Consider the following 14,229-nt stretch of genomic DNA (forward strand, 5'->3'; position numbering starts at 1 on the left):
CGCTATGTGTAAAAGGCCCTTAAGAGATCTGTCCCTGGGTAGTAGGACTAAGAGATCTGTCCCTGAGTAGTAAGGCTAAGAGAGCTGTCCCTGTGTAGTAGGGCTAAGAGACCTGTCCCTGGGTAGTAGGGCTAAGAGACCTGTCCCTGGGTAGTAGGGCTAAGAGATCTGTCCGTTGGTAGTAGGGATAAAAGACCTGTCCCTTGGTAGAAAGGCTAAAGAATATGTTACTGGGTGGTAGGACTAAACAACTGTCACTGGGTAATAGAGCTGAGAGAGCTGTGCCATACTTCAGAGTCCAAGATGGACTGCTTCCTATGGTAAGTACTGGCTGCATCTGCGCTGACTCAAAAATTGAACCACACAAAAGTGCTGGCTGACTGCATTTTTTTGTGTTCATTTTTTTGTGCTGGCTGATTACATGCTCTGCGTTCACTCTTTGTGCTGACTGACTACAATTACTTTTTGTACTAGCTGACTGCTTTCATTGCGTTCACATTTTGTGCTGACTGCCTGTGTTCATTGTTTGCGGTGATTGATTGTGATCACTGCATTCACCGTTTGTGCTGTCAGACTGCGATCACTGAGTTCACTGTTTGTGCTGTCTGACTGCGATCACTGAGTTTTCCGTTTGTGTTGACTGACTGCAATCACTGCATTCACCGTTTGTGCTGTCTGACTGTGATCACTGAGTTCACCGTTTGTGCAGGCTAACTTCGATCGCTGCATTCACCGTTTGTGCATTTTGACTGTGATTACTGCACTCACCATTTGTGCATTTTGACTGTGATTACTGCATTCACCGTTTGTGTATTTTGACTGCGATCACTGCATTCACCGTTTGTGCAGACTGATTGTGATCACTGCATTCACTATTTATTATTATTATAGCGCCATTTATTCCATGGCTCTTTACATGTGAGGAGGGGTATGCATAATAAAAAAACAAGAACAGTAATCTTAAGCAATATAAGTCACGACTGGTACAGAATGAGAGAGGACCCTGCCTGCGGGGGCCCACAGTCTACAAGGGATGGGTGAGGATACAGTAGGGGAGAGTAGAGCTGGTTGTGCAGCGGTTTGGTGGATCGGTGGTTCCTGCAGGTTGTAGGCATGTCAGAAGAGGTAGGCCTTCAGGTTCTTTTTAAAGGTTTCCATGGTAGGCGAGAGTCTAATATGTTGTGATAGAGAGTTCCAGAGTAGGGGTGATGCGGGGGAGAAATCTTGCATTGTGGGAACAAGAGATAAAAGGGAAGTAGAGAAGGAGATCTTGTGAGGATCGGAGGTTGCGTGCAGGTAAGTACCAGGAGACTAGGTCACAGATGTAAGAAGGACACAGGTTGTGGATGGCTTTGTATGCCAATGTTCGGGGTTTTGAACTGGAGTCTTTGGGCAATGGGGAGCCAGTGCAGGGATTGACAAAGGGGAGAGGCTGGGGAATAGCGGGGGGACAGATGGATTAGTCGGGCAGCAAAGTTGTAATAGTCAAGATGGGAGACGCAAAGGAGGTTGCAATAGTCAAGACGGGAGATGATGAGAGCATGGACTAGGGTTTTATGGCACCTGCTCCTTGTGCTGGCGCCGTCGACTCTTTTTACCACTCGTTGTACCTGCTCAGATTCGAAGATGGCACTAGCTCCCTCTTCCGGCTCTGCTCCCTCTGCTAAGCACTGGCGGTGTCGACGTACAACAAAGACATTTCTTGGTAGAGGGGGTGGCACCAGCACAGGGGGTGGCTGACATCTTAGATTTTGAGCTCCAGAGCACACTTCAACACTGCTTCGACCGACTCTCCACTTTATCCTGACATTGCTGGGCAGATCTGGCGGGCATTGAGTTGACACCTATGCCTATAGTTAGCCATGGTCATTGATTTCCAGCCTCCAACTTGTAAAGTAGCAGAGAACAACCACTGCTGAAACTGAAGCTCTCATCTTGACAAAGGACAGCGTGCTTTGTTAACTGCACTCTTTATAAGTACGGACTTGGAATAAGCTTGGAGTGAACATCAGTAGATTTTAGATACACTTTAGTGACCTCTGAACTAAATACTAACAGCACAATTATTATAGATGGAGCCTACTGTCACAACATTTTTGTGCAACTGTTATTCAAAAAATTGGAACTTTTAAAAACCAGTTTTCTGGTAATTTGTATACCAGTCTAGTTTCAGAATCCGCTGGAGTAAAGTGTTCCAAATTCATTATAAAAATTGTATTTCTTAATGAATTTGGCATATCTTTCACTGCCCGTGCCCAAGAGTCAGACTTGAGTATATAGTTACATAGTATGGTTGAAAGAAGACACATGTCCATCATGTTCAATCGAGGGATGGGAAAAGATAAAAAAGTATAGGTACAACCATATTGCATGTTCCGGCCTGCCCTAAAAAGCCCAAGCCTTGATTAACTAGATCAACATTCAGGACAAGAATTAGCGCAGTTATATCTGCAATAATTTATGCAGTTTTTGTGGCGTAAATGAAAATTGCTTGAATTCCCCCTTTAGTTTTGATTAGGAATACCCCATAGTTTTGTGCCAAGAGTCCCTACTTGTAGCCTGTGTGTCATCTCATACCTGTTGTCTATTGAGATTTCAGTGTAATGTGGCTTGTCTCTACTCATGTCTCTCCTAGTGAGGCCGCTTAGCTGGACCTAACTTGTCATGTGCACTGACATTCATATCAGCCATGCGTCTTCAGTGATTTAATTTAATTCTTTGGTCTTTGTCTTTTTTTTAGTCTGCTGTGTACACTCCCAGCGGATTATACTGTCTCGTATTGGAGAGGACTGGATTTTTCTTATTTTGCTGGGTTTATTGATGGCTCTGGTGAGCTGGGTCATGGATTTCACAATTGCAGTGTGTTTACAAGGTGAGAAAGAAATGCCATGAATTTATACTGATATTTGATATTTCTTTTTATTTATCATAGGTTACTTGCAAATTTTAGAAAGTGAAATCATTAACCAAAAAAAAAACCATCCTATTATGAAAATTCATGTTCTCATCGGACTACCTTTTTAGATTACACATCCTAAAGAATAAACTTTTAAATTTTGTAGGCCGCATTTGTGTATCTTGGTCATCTGTTGTTGTTTTCCTTTAACATGCTATAGTGAAATAGCAAAACCAATCCTACTGATTACTAGGGGATCGTTCCCAAAAATCCAGCATATGAGTTGTCACACCAGTCTATTCCTAGCGCCAAAAACACTGTATTCATGGGATGGTACTGTTATATGAAATCCCAGCCTCAGACCTTATTTACACATGTGCCCATTTTGCAACTGCAAAAAAACTGACAGTTTTTTTCATCTGTGTGATTTTTTTTGTTATCCTTTTGTGTTTCTTGTGTCCATTTTTACCATCTTTTTATCATATACAAAGTGCTCTCAGTGAGAGAAACAAAATAGGAATCTTGTGGGTATGATACCTTTTAATGGCTTACAAATAATAGTGAATGTTGTTACAAAGCAAGCTTTCGGGACTGCTTATGTCCCTTCATCAGGCTGATAAGGGACATAAGCAGTCCCGAAAGCTTGCTTTGTAACAACATTCACTATTATTTGTTAGCCATTAAAAGGTATCATACCCACAAGATTCCTATTTTGTTTCTCTCACTGAGAGCACTTTATATATTTTTTTCTACTGGCTAACACGGTACCAAACCACTTTTTTCGTTTTATCATATACAAAACGCTAAAAAATAGACATATGCCCAAATAAATGTTTCACAAGCATCTCCTAGCTATCAGTCCATCAAAAACAAAACAATTAGGACCAACATAGCACATGTCCATTTATAATTCAAAGACAAATTAAGTATCGCACCCATGAAACAGCTTTTTATCGCAGCAATACACTTGGGGCTTTTTTGTTTAGGAGACTTCATGGACTAAGTTATCATTATATTTTGAAGATTCTTTGTGTGAAACCTTGATTTTTTTCTTATTTCAATGCCACACCTCTTTTATTAGTCTTTCTTAAAGTATTCACTTTGTCTAGTGAGACGGTTATTGCAGTATTTTATTCACATTATATTAAGATGTGCACATTAAACTATTTTGTGCATTGATTTATTGGCAGGAAGCTTCTAAGTTGGGTCTCATGCATGATTTTGGGGTTGTTTTCTGCTAGTTGTTAGGAACTGCTTTATTTGTAGTTCCTTATTAATAATTCTGTATACCAGTATGTTTTGGTCACATTTAATAAAGGATTCAATTACGGAAGATAAACTTTCCTCGTCACTCTCCAAATCACATTTCAACTACCTGTGAATTTGATCCAATCCCGTCCCACCTCATCCCATACCTCTCCACAGACTTCATCTCAACTCTAACCCATTTCTTCAACCTGTCACTAACAACTGTTGTCTTCCCTTCATGCTTCAAACTTGCCTAGATCACACCTATCCTCAAAAAGCCCTCTCTTGACCCATCCTCTGTAGCTAGCTATCGCCCCATATCACTTCTCCCATATGCCTCAAAACACCTGGAACGACACGTTCATTTTGAACTTCCCCCCATCTCTCCTCGGCTCCCTCTTTGACCGCTTACAATCAGGCTTATGACTGCACCATTCGACTAAACTTGCCCTGACTAAAGTCACCAATGACCTACTAACTGCTAAATCCAAGCAACACTGCTCTCTCCTCCTCCTCCTGGACCTGTTAACTGACTTCGACACAGTGGACCATTCCCTCGTACTACAGATTGTTTCATCTCTTGGCATCACAGACTTGGCCCTATCCTGGATCACTTCATACCTAACAGACTGGACATTCAGCGTCTCCCACTCACACAACACCTCCTCATCATCTCGCCCCCTGTCTGTCTGTGTCCCCCAAGGTTCAGTTCTAGTTCTAGCTACACCTTCGGCCTGGGACAGCTCATGGAGTCCCACAGCTTTCAATAAAACGTCTATGCTGATGACACACAGATCTACCTCTCTGGACTTGATATCACCTCCCTGCTAACCAGAATCCCTCAATGTCTGTCTGCTATCTTTCTTCTCTGCTAGATTTCTAAAACTTAACATGGATGAAACAGAATTCATCATTTCACCATCTCACTCAACCCCCAACAGACTGATCCATCAAGGTCAATGGCTGCCCATTCTCCCCAGTCCCGCAAGCTCGCTGCCTCGGGGTAACCCTTGACTATGATCTCTCTCTCAGACCACAAGCCCTTTCCATTTCGTGCCAACTCCAACTCAAAAATATCTCCTGGATATGCACATTCGTTAACTAATAATTTGAAAAAATACTAGGGCATTCCCTCAACATCTCCCGACTCGACTACTGCAACCTCTTGCCTTGTGACCTTCCCTCTAACACTCTGGTACCCCTCCAATCTATCCTACACTCTGTTACTCGACTAGTCCACCTATCCCCACCACTATTCCATGGCCTGTACTCTCTGTTAATCCCTTCAGTGGCTCTCCATTACCCAGAGCCTTCAGTTCAAAACACTAACCATGGAATACAAAGCCATCCATAACCCTTCTCCTCCATACATCTGTGACTGAGTCTCCCGGTACTTACCTGCACGCAACCTCCGATCCTCACAAGATCTTCTTCTCTACTCTTATCTCCTCTTCCCACAATCACATACAAGACTTTTCCGGTGCATGCCCCCTAGTCTGGAACTCTCTACCCCAACAAATCAGACTCTCGCCTATCAAGGAAATATTCAAAATGAACCTGAAGACCAATCTCTTCCGACAAGTCTACAACCTACAGTCAAATAAATAAGGCAGCACTCTGTAGCGCCATAGCTTGCAAACATGAAATATGAAAGTTGAACTGCATTACTGCACTAGAAATATGAAAAATTGGGAATGCTTAGCACATAAATTAGCCAATTCATGTGCCAATTGGCCAATTGATTATATATGAGTTGGTGACTCTAGGTAAGCAACTGTTCACGCCTAGTCTATGTTTGGATGTGACGGTCAGTTTTTTTAAATTTGAGCAGGGGGTTGGACATGATGACCCTGGAGGTCCCTTCCAACTCTACCATTCTATGATTCTATGATCTAAACTTGAGTCAAACCCACCTGAGATCATTCATTATTGCTGCAAACGACTTGGAGAACATGCGTGGATGCAGAGAAGCAAGTGAGAAGAATGACCTTACATTGTTTATTATTTCATAATATGGTTTATTATAGTTATTGTTATTTTGTTATTTGTAACCTAACCAAACCTTTATAAAGAAGCAGTTTTGCAATATAAATCTATTAAAAATATTTTTATTTCATAAATAACATACATTAGTTGCAGTGGAAGCATCTCCTTAGGCTTTGTACTGCATTTTGGTTTGTGTCCCCTTCTTATCATGGAGCAGTGGACATGCATGATTTGGCAAGAGGGTCCCAAATGTTGCTGACCAGCCACAGTATTGAAAAGGGGTGAAAAAGCGTTTAAATATAAAATTGAGTTCTCAAACGTTTTTGACATTGTTAACACTAAAATGTTTCATAGTAATATCTGGAGATTCTTTATGTTTTTGTTTTACTTGGATGTTGGAATAACCCCTTTTAATATGGTTTAAAATTACTATAGTATTCAATAAAAGATGCTGTGCCTAAGGGTATAGGGTTAAAATCAGGATGTGAATGCTCACTGTGTGGGTATGCCCCCCACTCAGATTGTGAATGGAGGCCCAAGCAGTGTCCTAATCGGAATACCTTTCTTTGCATGAGGCTGTGTCTCGATAAAAGTAATGTGTCAATGAATAACCTGGTTAGCAAAGGGACATGCCGTGTAAGCTATCCTTAATAGTATAACCTTGCCACCAGGGCTGTGGAGTCGGAGTCAGAGTCGTGGAGTCGGAGTCGGAGTCGGTGCTCATTTTGGTGGAGTCGGAGTTGGAGTCGGTATAAAATGGACCGACTCCGACTCCTAAAATATATAATAAATTGGGTACAGTAATTCAATGCAGGATGTGCTGAATATTTTTTCATAGGAGTTTGGGAAAGTTATGAAATGTCCTATAAATGGCTGTTCTATTCCTGATCTAAGGCTACATTCACACACAGCGTTTTTCCTGTGTTTTTTGAGGATACGTTTTTCAGCTGCAAAAGCTGATCATCTTTTTAAAAAACTGCATCACCTGAAAGGTTTTTGAGCTCATAGATAATGTTTTCAATAGCAAAAGCAGTTAATCTGCTCTATCTATCCATTTATCCATATCTGTCTATCCATATCGTATCTGTACCAAAAAGAATGAAAACCGGGTAGTACACCAATATATATTCTGTTCTATCTAAATATCTTGATTATTGGATCATAAAAATGATTAAATGTCTGAGGTTCACATTGTACTACAATAAATTTTTCATTTAAATATAAGCAATATATGTGGGAGTCGGAGTCGGAGTCGTGGAGTCGGAGTTGGAGTCGGAGTCGGTGTAAGGGAAATTGAGGAGTCGGAGTCGGAGTCGCAGGTTTGGCTTACCGACTCCACAGCCCTGCTTGCCACTAGTTGAGACCACTAAATTATGCCAGTTTGAAAAAAGTCAGACATACAGTGCGCAAGATCCGATGCCCAAAGATATGGGTAGAGCAAAAGGTATATTTAAGCCCGTGTGACTTATCGCTTACCCTGCTTCAAGTAGACCACAGTCGGTATTTTTTTCCCTTGTGCTGGTATCCAGGGACGCCACCGGCCGAGGCGCCCCTGGCTCTGTGAGGCTTCCCCTTAATTGCTGGCTGCAGGAACACACTCCGCCAGCCCACTTCCATCCACACGTGCGGCCAAAACTCCATAATTCCCAGCGGTGGTCTACTTGAAGCAGGGTAAGCGATAAGCTGCACGGGCTTAAATATACCTTTTGCTGTACCCATATCTTTGGGCATCGGATCTTGCGCACTGTATGTCTGACTTTTTTCAAACTGGCACAATTTAGCGATGCAAAGAAAAACCCACAAATAACATCAGCTGAAATACTGGACTCTCTGAAAAGTAGCAGTGTGACTGTTTCAAGATGCACAATAAGGAGGCACTTGAAGAAAAATGAGCTGCATGGTCGAGTAGCCAGAAGAAAGTCAAATGACCCTGATCAAAAGTTTACATACCACATTTCTTAATACCGTGTATTGCCCCCTCTAATATCAATGACAGCTTAAAGTCTTTTGTGGTAGTTGTGGGTGAGTTTATTTTCTCAGATGGTAAAGCTGCCCACTCTTCTTGGCAAAAAGCTTCCAGTCCTGTAAATTCCTGTGCTGTCTAGCATAAACTGCACGCATTATTATTATTATTTATTGTTATAGCGCCATTTATTCCATGGCGCTTTACATGTAAGGAGGGGTATACATAATAAAAACAAGTACAATAATGTTAAACAATACAAGTCATAACTGGTACAGGAGGAGAGAGGACCCTGCCCGCGAAGGCTCACAATCTACAAGGGATGGGTGAGAATACAGTAGGCGAGGGTAGAGCTGGTCATGCAGCGGTTTGGTCGATCGGTGGTTACTGCAGGTTATAGGCTTGTCGGAAGAGGTGGGTCTTCAGGCTCTTTTTGAAGGTTTCGATGGTAGGTGAGAGTCTGATATGTTGTGGTAGAGAGTTCCAGAGTAGGGGTGATGCGCAAGAGAAATCTTGTATGCGATTGTGGGAAGAGGAGATAAGAGAGGAGTAGAGAAGGAGATCTTGTGAGGATCGGAGGTTGCGTGCAGGAAAGTACCGGGAGACGAGGTCACAGATGTATGGAGGAGCCAGGTTGTGGATTGCTTTGTATGTCATGGTTAGGGTTTTGTACTGGAGTCTCTGGGCAATGGGGAGCCAGTGAAGGGATTGACAGAGGGGAGAAGCTGGGGAATAGCGGGGGGACAGGTGGATTAGTCGGGCAGCAGAGTTTAGAATAGATTGGAGGGGTGCGAGAGTGTTCGAGGGGAGGCCACTGAGCAGGAGGTTGCAGTAGTCAAGGCGAGAGATGATGAGGGCATGGACTAGGGTTTTTGCAGATTTTTGGTTGAGGAATGAACGGATTCGTGAAATATTTTTGAGTTGAAGTCGGCAGGAAGTGGAAAGGGCTTGGATATGTGGTTTGAAGGAGAGATCAGCGTCAAGGATTACCCCGAGGCAGCGAGCTTGTGGGACTGGGGAGAGTGGGCAGCCATTTACTGTAATGGATAGGTTCGTTGGGGGGGTCACATGAGATGGGGGAAAGATGATGAATTCTGTTTTGTCCATGTTAAGTTTCAGAAATCTAGCGGAGAAGAAGGATGAAATAGTGGACATACATTGAGGGATTCTGGTTAGTAGGGAGGTGATATCTGGTCCAGAGATGTAGATCTGTGTGTCATCAGCATAAAGATGATACTGAAAGCCATGAGATTCTATGAGCTGTCCCAGGCCAAAGGTGTAAATGGAGAAGAGCAGGGGTCCTAGGACTGAACCTTGTGGGACTCCGACAGATAGGGGGCGAGGTGAGGAGGTGGTGTGTGAGATCTCCCCAGAGTGGCTCAATGATATTGAGGCCAGGAGACTGAGATGGCCACTCCAGAACCTTCATTTTGTTCTTCTGTAGCCAATGACAGGTTGACTTGGCCTTTTGTTTTGGATCGTTGTCATGTTGGAAAGGTCCAAGTACGTCCCATGTGCAGCTTCCAGGCTGAAGATTGCAAATTTGCTTCCAGTATTTGCTGAAAATATGCTGCATTCATCTTTACTTCATGTTTGACCAAGTTTCCTGTACCTTTGTAGCTCACACATCCCCAAAACATCAGTGATCCACCTCCATGCTTTACAGTAGGAATGGTGCTCATTTCATCATAGACCTTGCTGACCTCAGTCAAAATGTAACGTTTATGGTTGTAGCCAAAAAGTTCAATTTTGGTCTCATCACTCCAAATTACCTTGTTCCAAAAGTTTTGAGGCTTGTCTCTGTGCTGTTTTGTGTATTGTAGGCAAGATACTTTGTGGCATTTACGCAGTAATGGCTTTCTCCTGGCGACTCAACCATGCAGCCCATTTTTCTTCAAGTGCGTCCTTATTGTGCATCTTGAAACAGCCACGCCGCTAGTTTTCAGAGAGTCCAGTATTTTAGCGGATGTTATTTGTGGGTTTTTCTTTGCATCCCGAATAATTTTCCTGACATTTGTCACAAGTCACAGGGGAGGTTGTTACCTTTAGTAGCCATTCACACTCATTTTATGTCAACTGTGCATGTTATCAGGCCAAAATCACCAGGGCATGTAAACTTTTGATCAGGGTCATTTGGATGTTTTAGGTTGTCATTATGTTTTAAAAAAATAAAACAAAGTAGTTTCACCCAACCACTAACCATGAGCGGAGAAAAAGTTTTGGTGTTATTATTCATATTCTCTGAAAATTGGCAAAGAAAGCAAAAATTCTGCCGGCGTATGTAAACTTTTGAGCACAACTGTATATATTAATGCAAGTTTTTGTCATAAATGCATAGTGGCAGAGGTGCAGGAATCTGGTCCAATGTCAGACGTGCAGGTAGCTGGGCCAATGTCATGCGTGCAGGTATCTGGGCCAAGGTCAGGTGTGTAGGGAGTTGGACCTATGGCAGGGGTGCACAGAGCTGGGCCAGTGGCTGGAGTGCAGGGAGCTGAACCAATGGTAGAGGTGCATGGAGCTGAGCCAGTGGCAGAGGTGCAGTGCGCTGGACTGATGGCAGGAGTGCATGGAGCTGGGCCAATGGCAGTAATGCAAGGAGCTGGGCTAATGGTAGTGGTGCGCAGAGCTGGGCCAGTGGCAGAGGTGCAGGAAGCTGGACCGATGGCAAGAGTGCAGGGAGCTGGACCAATGGCAGGTGTGCAGGGAACTAGACCAATGGCAGGGTTGTGCGAAGCTGGGCCAGTAGTAGTGGTGCAGGAAGCTTGACCGGGGTTGGACTGGTGGCTGGGAGCTGGCCCCTGTGACAAAGGTGCAGGAAGCTGGACCGATGGCAGGAGTGCATGGAGCTGGGCCAATGGCACGCATGCAGGGAGCTGGACCAATGGCAAGTGGGCACAGAGCTGGACAAGTGGCAGAGGTGGAGGGAGCTGGACTGATGGTAATCTGCTAATGTGGCTTCAATATAAAACAGATTGTCATTGCTGAGACAACCCATTCAAAGAAAGTTCCATCACATGCTCCGAAATACAGTTCTTTGCCATCCTCATGTACACGGCAGCCAGCCACTGAACTATATATAGTGTCACATACAGCCCATACTGTTCCCCATAAGTCTGTGGGTGCGTGAAACAACATGACTTTGTGTTTGTGTTATCTGCTGCTGCACTCTGTAACATACAGAAACCTAATTATTGCAGCTTTTGAGCTGGGTATTTTGTGAGACTGGCGAGGATGGGTGGTGGTCCACCACTGCTGTGAAAGTTACTGAGGTTCGAACCTCTACATCTGGGATCTTTCCACTCACTGGAGAAAATGAGCTCCAGTGGAAAGTCTAGTGTATTGTAACATTGGATCTCGTCCATCAGTTTATAATCTGCATTATGTTGAAAGCCTCCTTTTTATTCTTTATTTATAACTTTGTCATGCTTCTTTCATCTCTTTATTCACAGCTCACAAATGGATGTACGGTGGCTTAGAGAGCAATGTTTTTCTGCAGTACTTGGCCTGGGTCACGTATCCCGTTGTCCTCATCACTTTCTCTGCAGGATTCACACAGATTCTGGCACCTCAGGCTGTGGGTATGTGCAAACACCTCATGTGTACCCTCGTGTCACATTATGCAAGGTTACCACTGAAGTATTAGCAGAATTAGAGCAGAACTGTAGGTTTGATGAACAGCTTTGTATCAATGTTTTACCATTGGAGATGCCATTGTAAAATGTAGTAATTAGTGTTGAGCATTCCGATACCGCAAGTATCGGGTATCGGCCGATACTTGCTGTATCGGAATTCCGATACCGACTTCCGATATTTTTTCAATATCGGAATTCGGCATCGGAATCGGAAGTTCAAAGTTGATTGACAGACTGACGTCATCATGATGCGCGGTGTGTGCGCATCATGATGCGCCGTCATTTCGGGCCTTCCGGGGGTCTCTGCCGGCCTGCCGGGGGGCTGTGCCGGCCTGCCGGGGGGCTGTGTGGACTGCCCGGGGTCTGTACCGGCCTGCCGGGGGGCTGTGCCGGCCTGCCGGTGGTCTGTGCACCCTGTGGGGGTCTGTACCGGCCTGCCGGGGGGCTGTGCCGGCCTGCCGGTGGTCTGTGCACCCTGTGGGGGTCTGTACCGGCCTGCCGGGGGGCTGTGCCGGCCTGCCGGGGGGCTGTGCTGATGTCCGGGGGTCTGTGCAAGCATCGTCCGATGGGACTACAAGTCCCATCGCGCGATGCCTGCTACCATGACAGTGATTGACACATTAGCCAATGATGGGACAGTAGTAGTCCCATCATCCGGCTAATGTGTTAAATGTTAAAAAAAAAAATACTACATACATACTACATGCATGCTACATACATACTACATGCTACATACATACTACATACATGCTACATACATACTACATGCATGCTACATACATACTACATGCTACATACATACTACATGCTACATACATACTACATGCTACATACATACTACATATATACTACATACATACTACATACATGCTACATACATACTACATGCATGCTACATACATACTACATGCTACATACATACTACATGCATGCTACATACATACTACATGCTACATACATACTACATATATACTACATACATACTACATACATGCTACATACATACTGCATGCTACATACATACTACATACATACTACATACATACTACATGCATGCTACATACATACTACATGCATGCTACATACATACTACATGCATGCTACATGCATGCTACATGCATACTACATGCTACATACATACCACATACAATAAGTATGTTACTCTATGTTATATATGTACTGTATGTCTATGTATGTATTGTATGAATGTATTGTATGTATGTAGTATATATGTAGTATGTATGTAGCATGTAGTATGTATGTAGTATGTATGTAGCATGCATGTAGCATGCAGTATGTATGTAGCATGCATGTAGTATATATGTAGTATGTATGTGGTATGTATGTAGCATGTAGTATGTATGTAGCATGCATGTAGTATGTATGTAGCATGCATGTAGTATATATGTAGTATGTATGTAGCATGCATGTAGTATATATGTAGTATGTATGTAGCATGTAGTATGTATGTAGCATGCATGTAGTATATATGTAGTATGTATGTAGCATGTAGTATGTATGTAGCATGCATGTAGTATGTATGTAGCATGCATGTAGTATGTATGTAGCATGCATGTAGTATGTATATGGTATGTATGTAGCATGTAGTATGTATGTAGCATGCATGTAGTATATATGTGTTATGTATGTAGCATGCATGTAGCATGCATGTAGTATGTATGTAGTATATATGTGGTATGTATGTAGCATGCAGTATGTATGTAGCATGCATGTAGTATGTATGTTGCATGTAGTATTTATGTAGTATGAATGTAGCATGTATGTAGTATGTAGTATGAATGTAGCATGTATGTAGTATGCATGTTGTATGTATGTAGCATGTAATTTTTTTTTTTTTTTTTTTTTTTACATTTAACACATTAGCCGGATGATGGGACTACTACTGTCCCATCATTGGCTAATGTGTCAATCACTGTCATGGTAGCAGGCATCGCCCGATGGGACTTGTAGTCCCATCGGACGATGCCTGCACAGACCCCCGGAGCCTGCACAGACCACCGGCAGGCCGGCACAGCCCCCCGGCAGGCCGGCACAGCCCCCCGGAGCCTGCACAGCCCCCCGGCAGGCCGGCACAGCCCCCCGGCAGGCCGGCACAGCCCCCCGGAGCCTGCACAGACCACCGGCAGGCCGGCACAGACCACCGGAGCCTGCACAGACCCCCTGGCAGGCCGGCACAGCCCCCCGAAAGGCCCGTACAGACCCCAGAGAGGCTGTACAAGGGCAGGAAAGGGTTTTTCTTATTCCGATACCGGAAGTCGCATAGACTTGAATGGGACTTCCGGTATCGGAATCGGCGATACCGATACTTTTTTTAAAGATCGGCCGATACCATCCGATACGATACTTTGAAGTATCGGACGGTATCGCTCAACTCTAGTAGTAATACATCGGCATTGTATTTCCTTTACTAATTCACCTTTTTTATTTAATGTTGAAAAATTAAAGTTTTCAAAGCCGCAAATAAAGATTTTCACCCAGATAGA

The 14,229-nt window shown here is 43.7% G+C and overlaps 1 protein-coding gene across 3 annotated transcripts in view; it reads left to right on the forward strand.

Moving 5' to 3' along the window:
- The window catches only part of CLCN2 (chloride voltage-gated channel 2), a 186,969-nt gene that overhangs the window by 93,642 nt on the left and 79,098 nt on the right, over positions 1 to 14,229 (forward strand). For all 3 annotated transcript variants that reach the window (XM_073589223.1, XM_073589225.1, XM_073589224.1), the window contains exons 3-4: positions 2,741 to 2,872; positions 11,543 to 11,671. In XM_073589223.1, the coding sequence (XP_073445324.1) occupies positions 2,741 to 2,872; positions 11,543 to 11,671 (261 nt within the window). The remainder of the gene's footprint in view (positions 1 to 2,740; positions 2,873 to 11,542; positions 11,672 to 14,229) is intronic.

Source organism: Dendrobates tinctorius, unplaced genomic scaffold, assembly GCF_039654945.1.
Source record: "Dendrobates tinctorius isolate UK_male_01 unplaced genomic scaffold, ASM3965494v1 ptg000107l, whole genome shotgun sequence".
In the NCBI taxonomy this organism is placed as follows: Eukaryota; Metazoa; Chordata; class Amphibia; order Anura; family Dendrobatidae; genus Dendrobates; species Dendrobates tinctorius.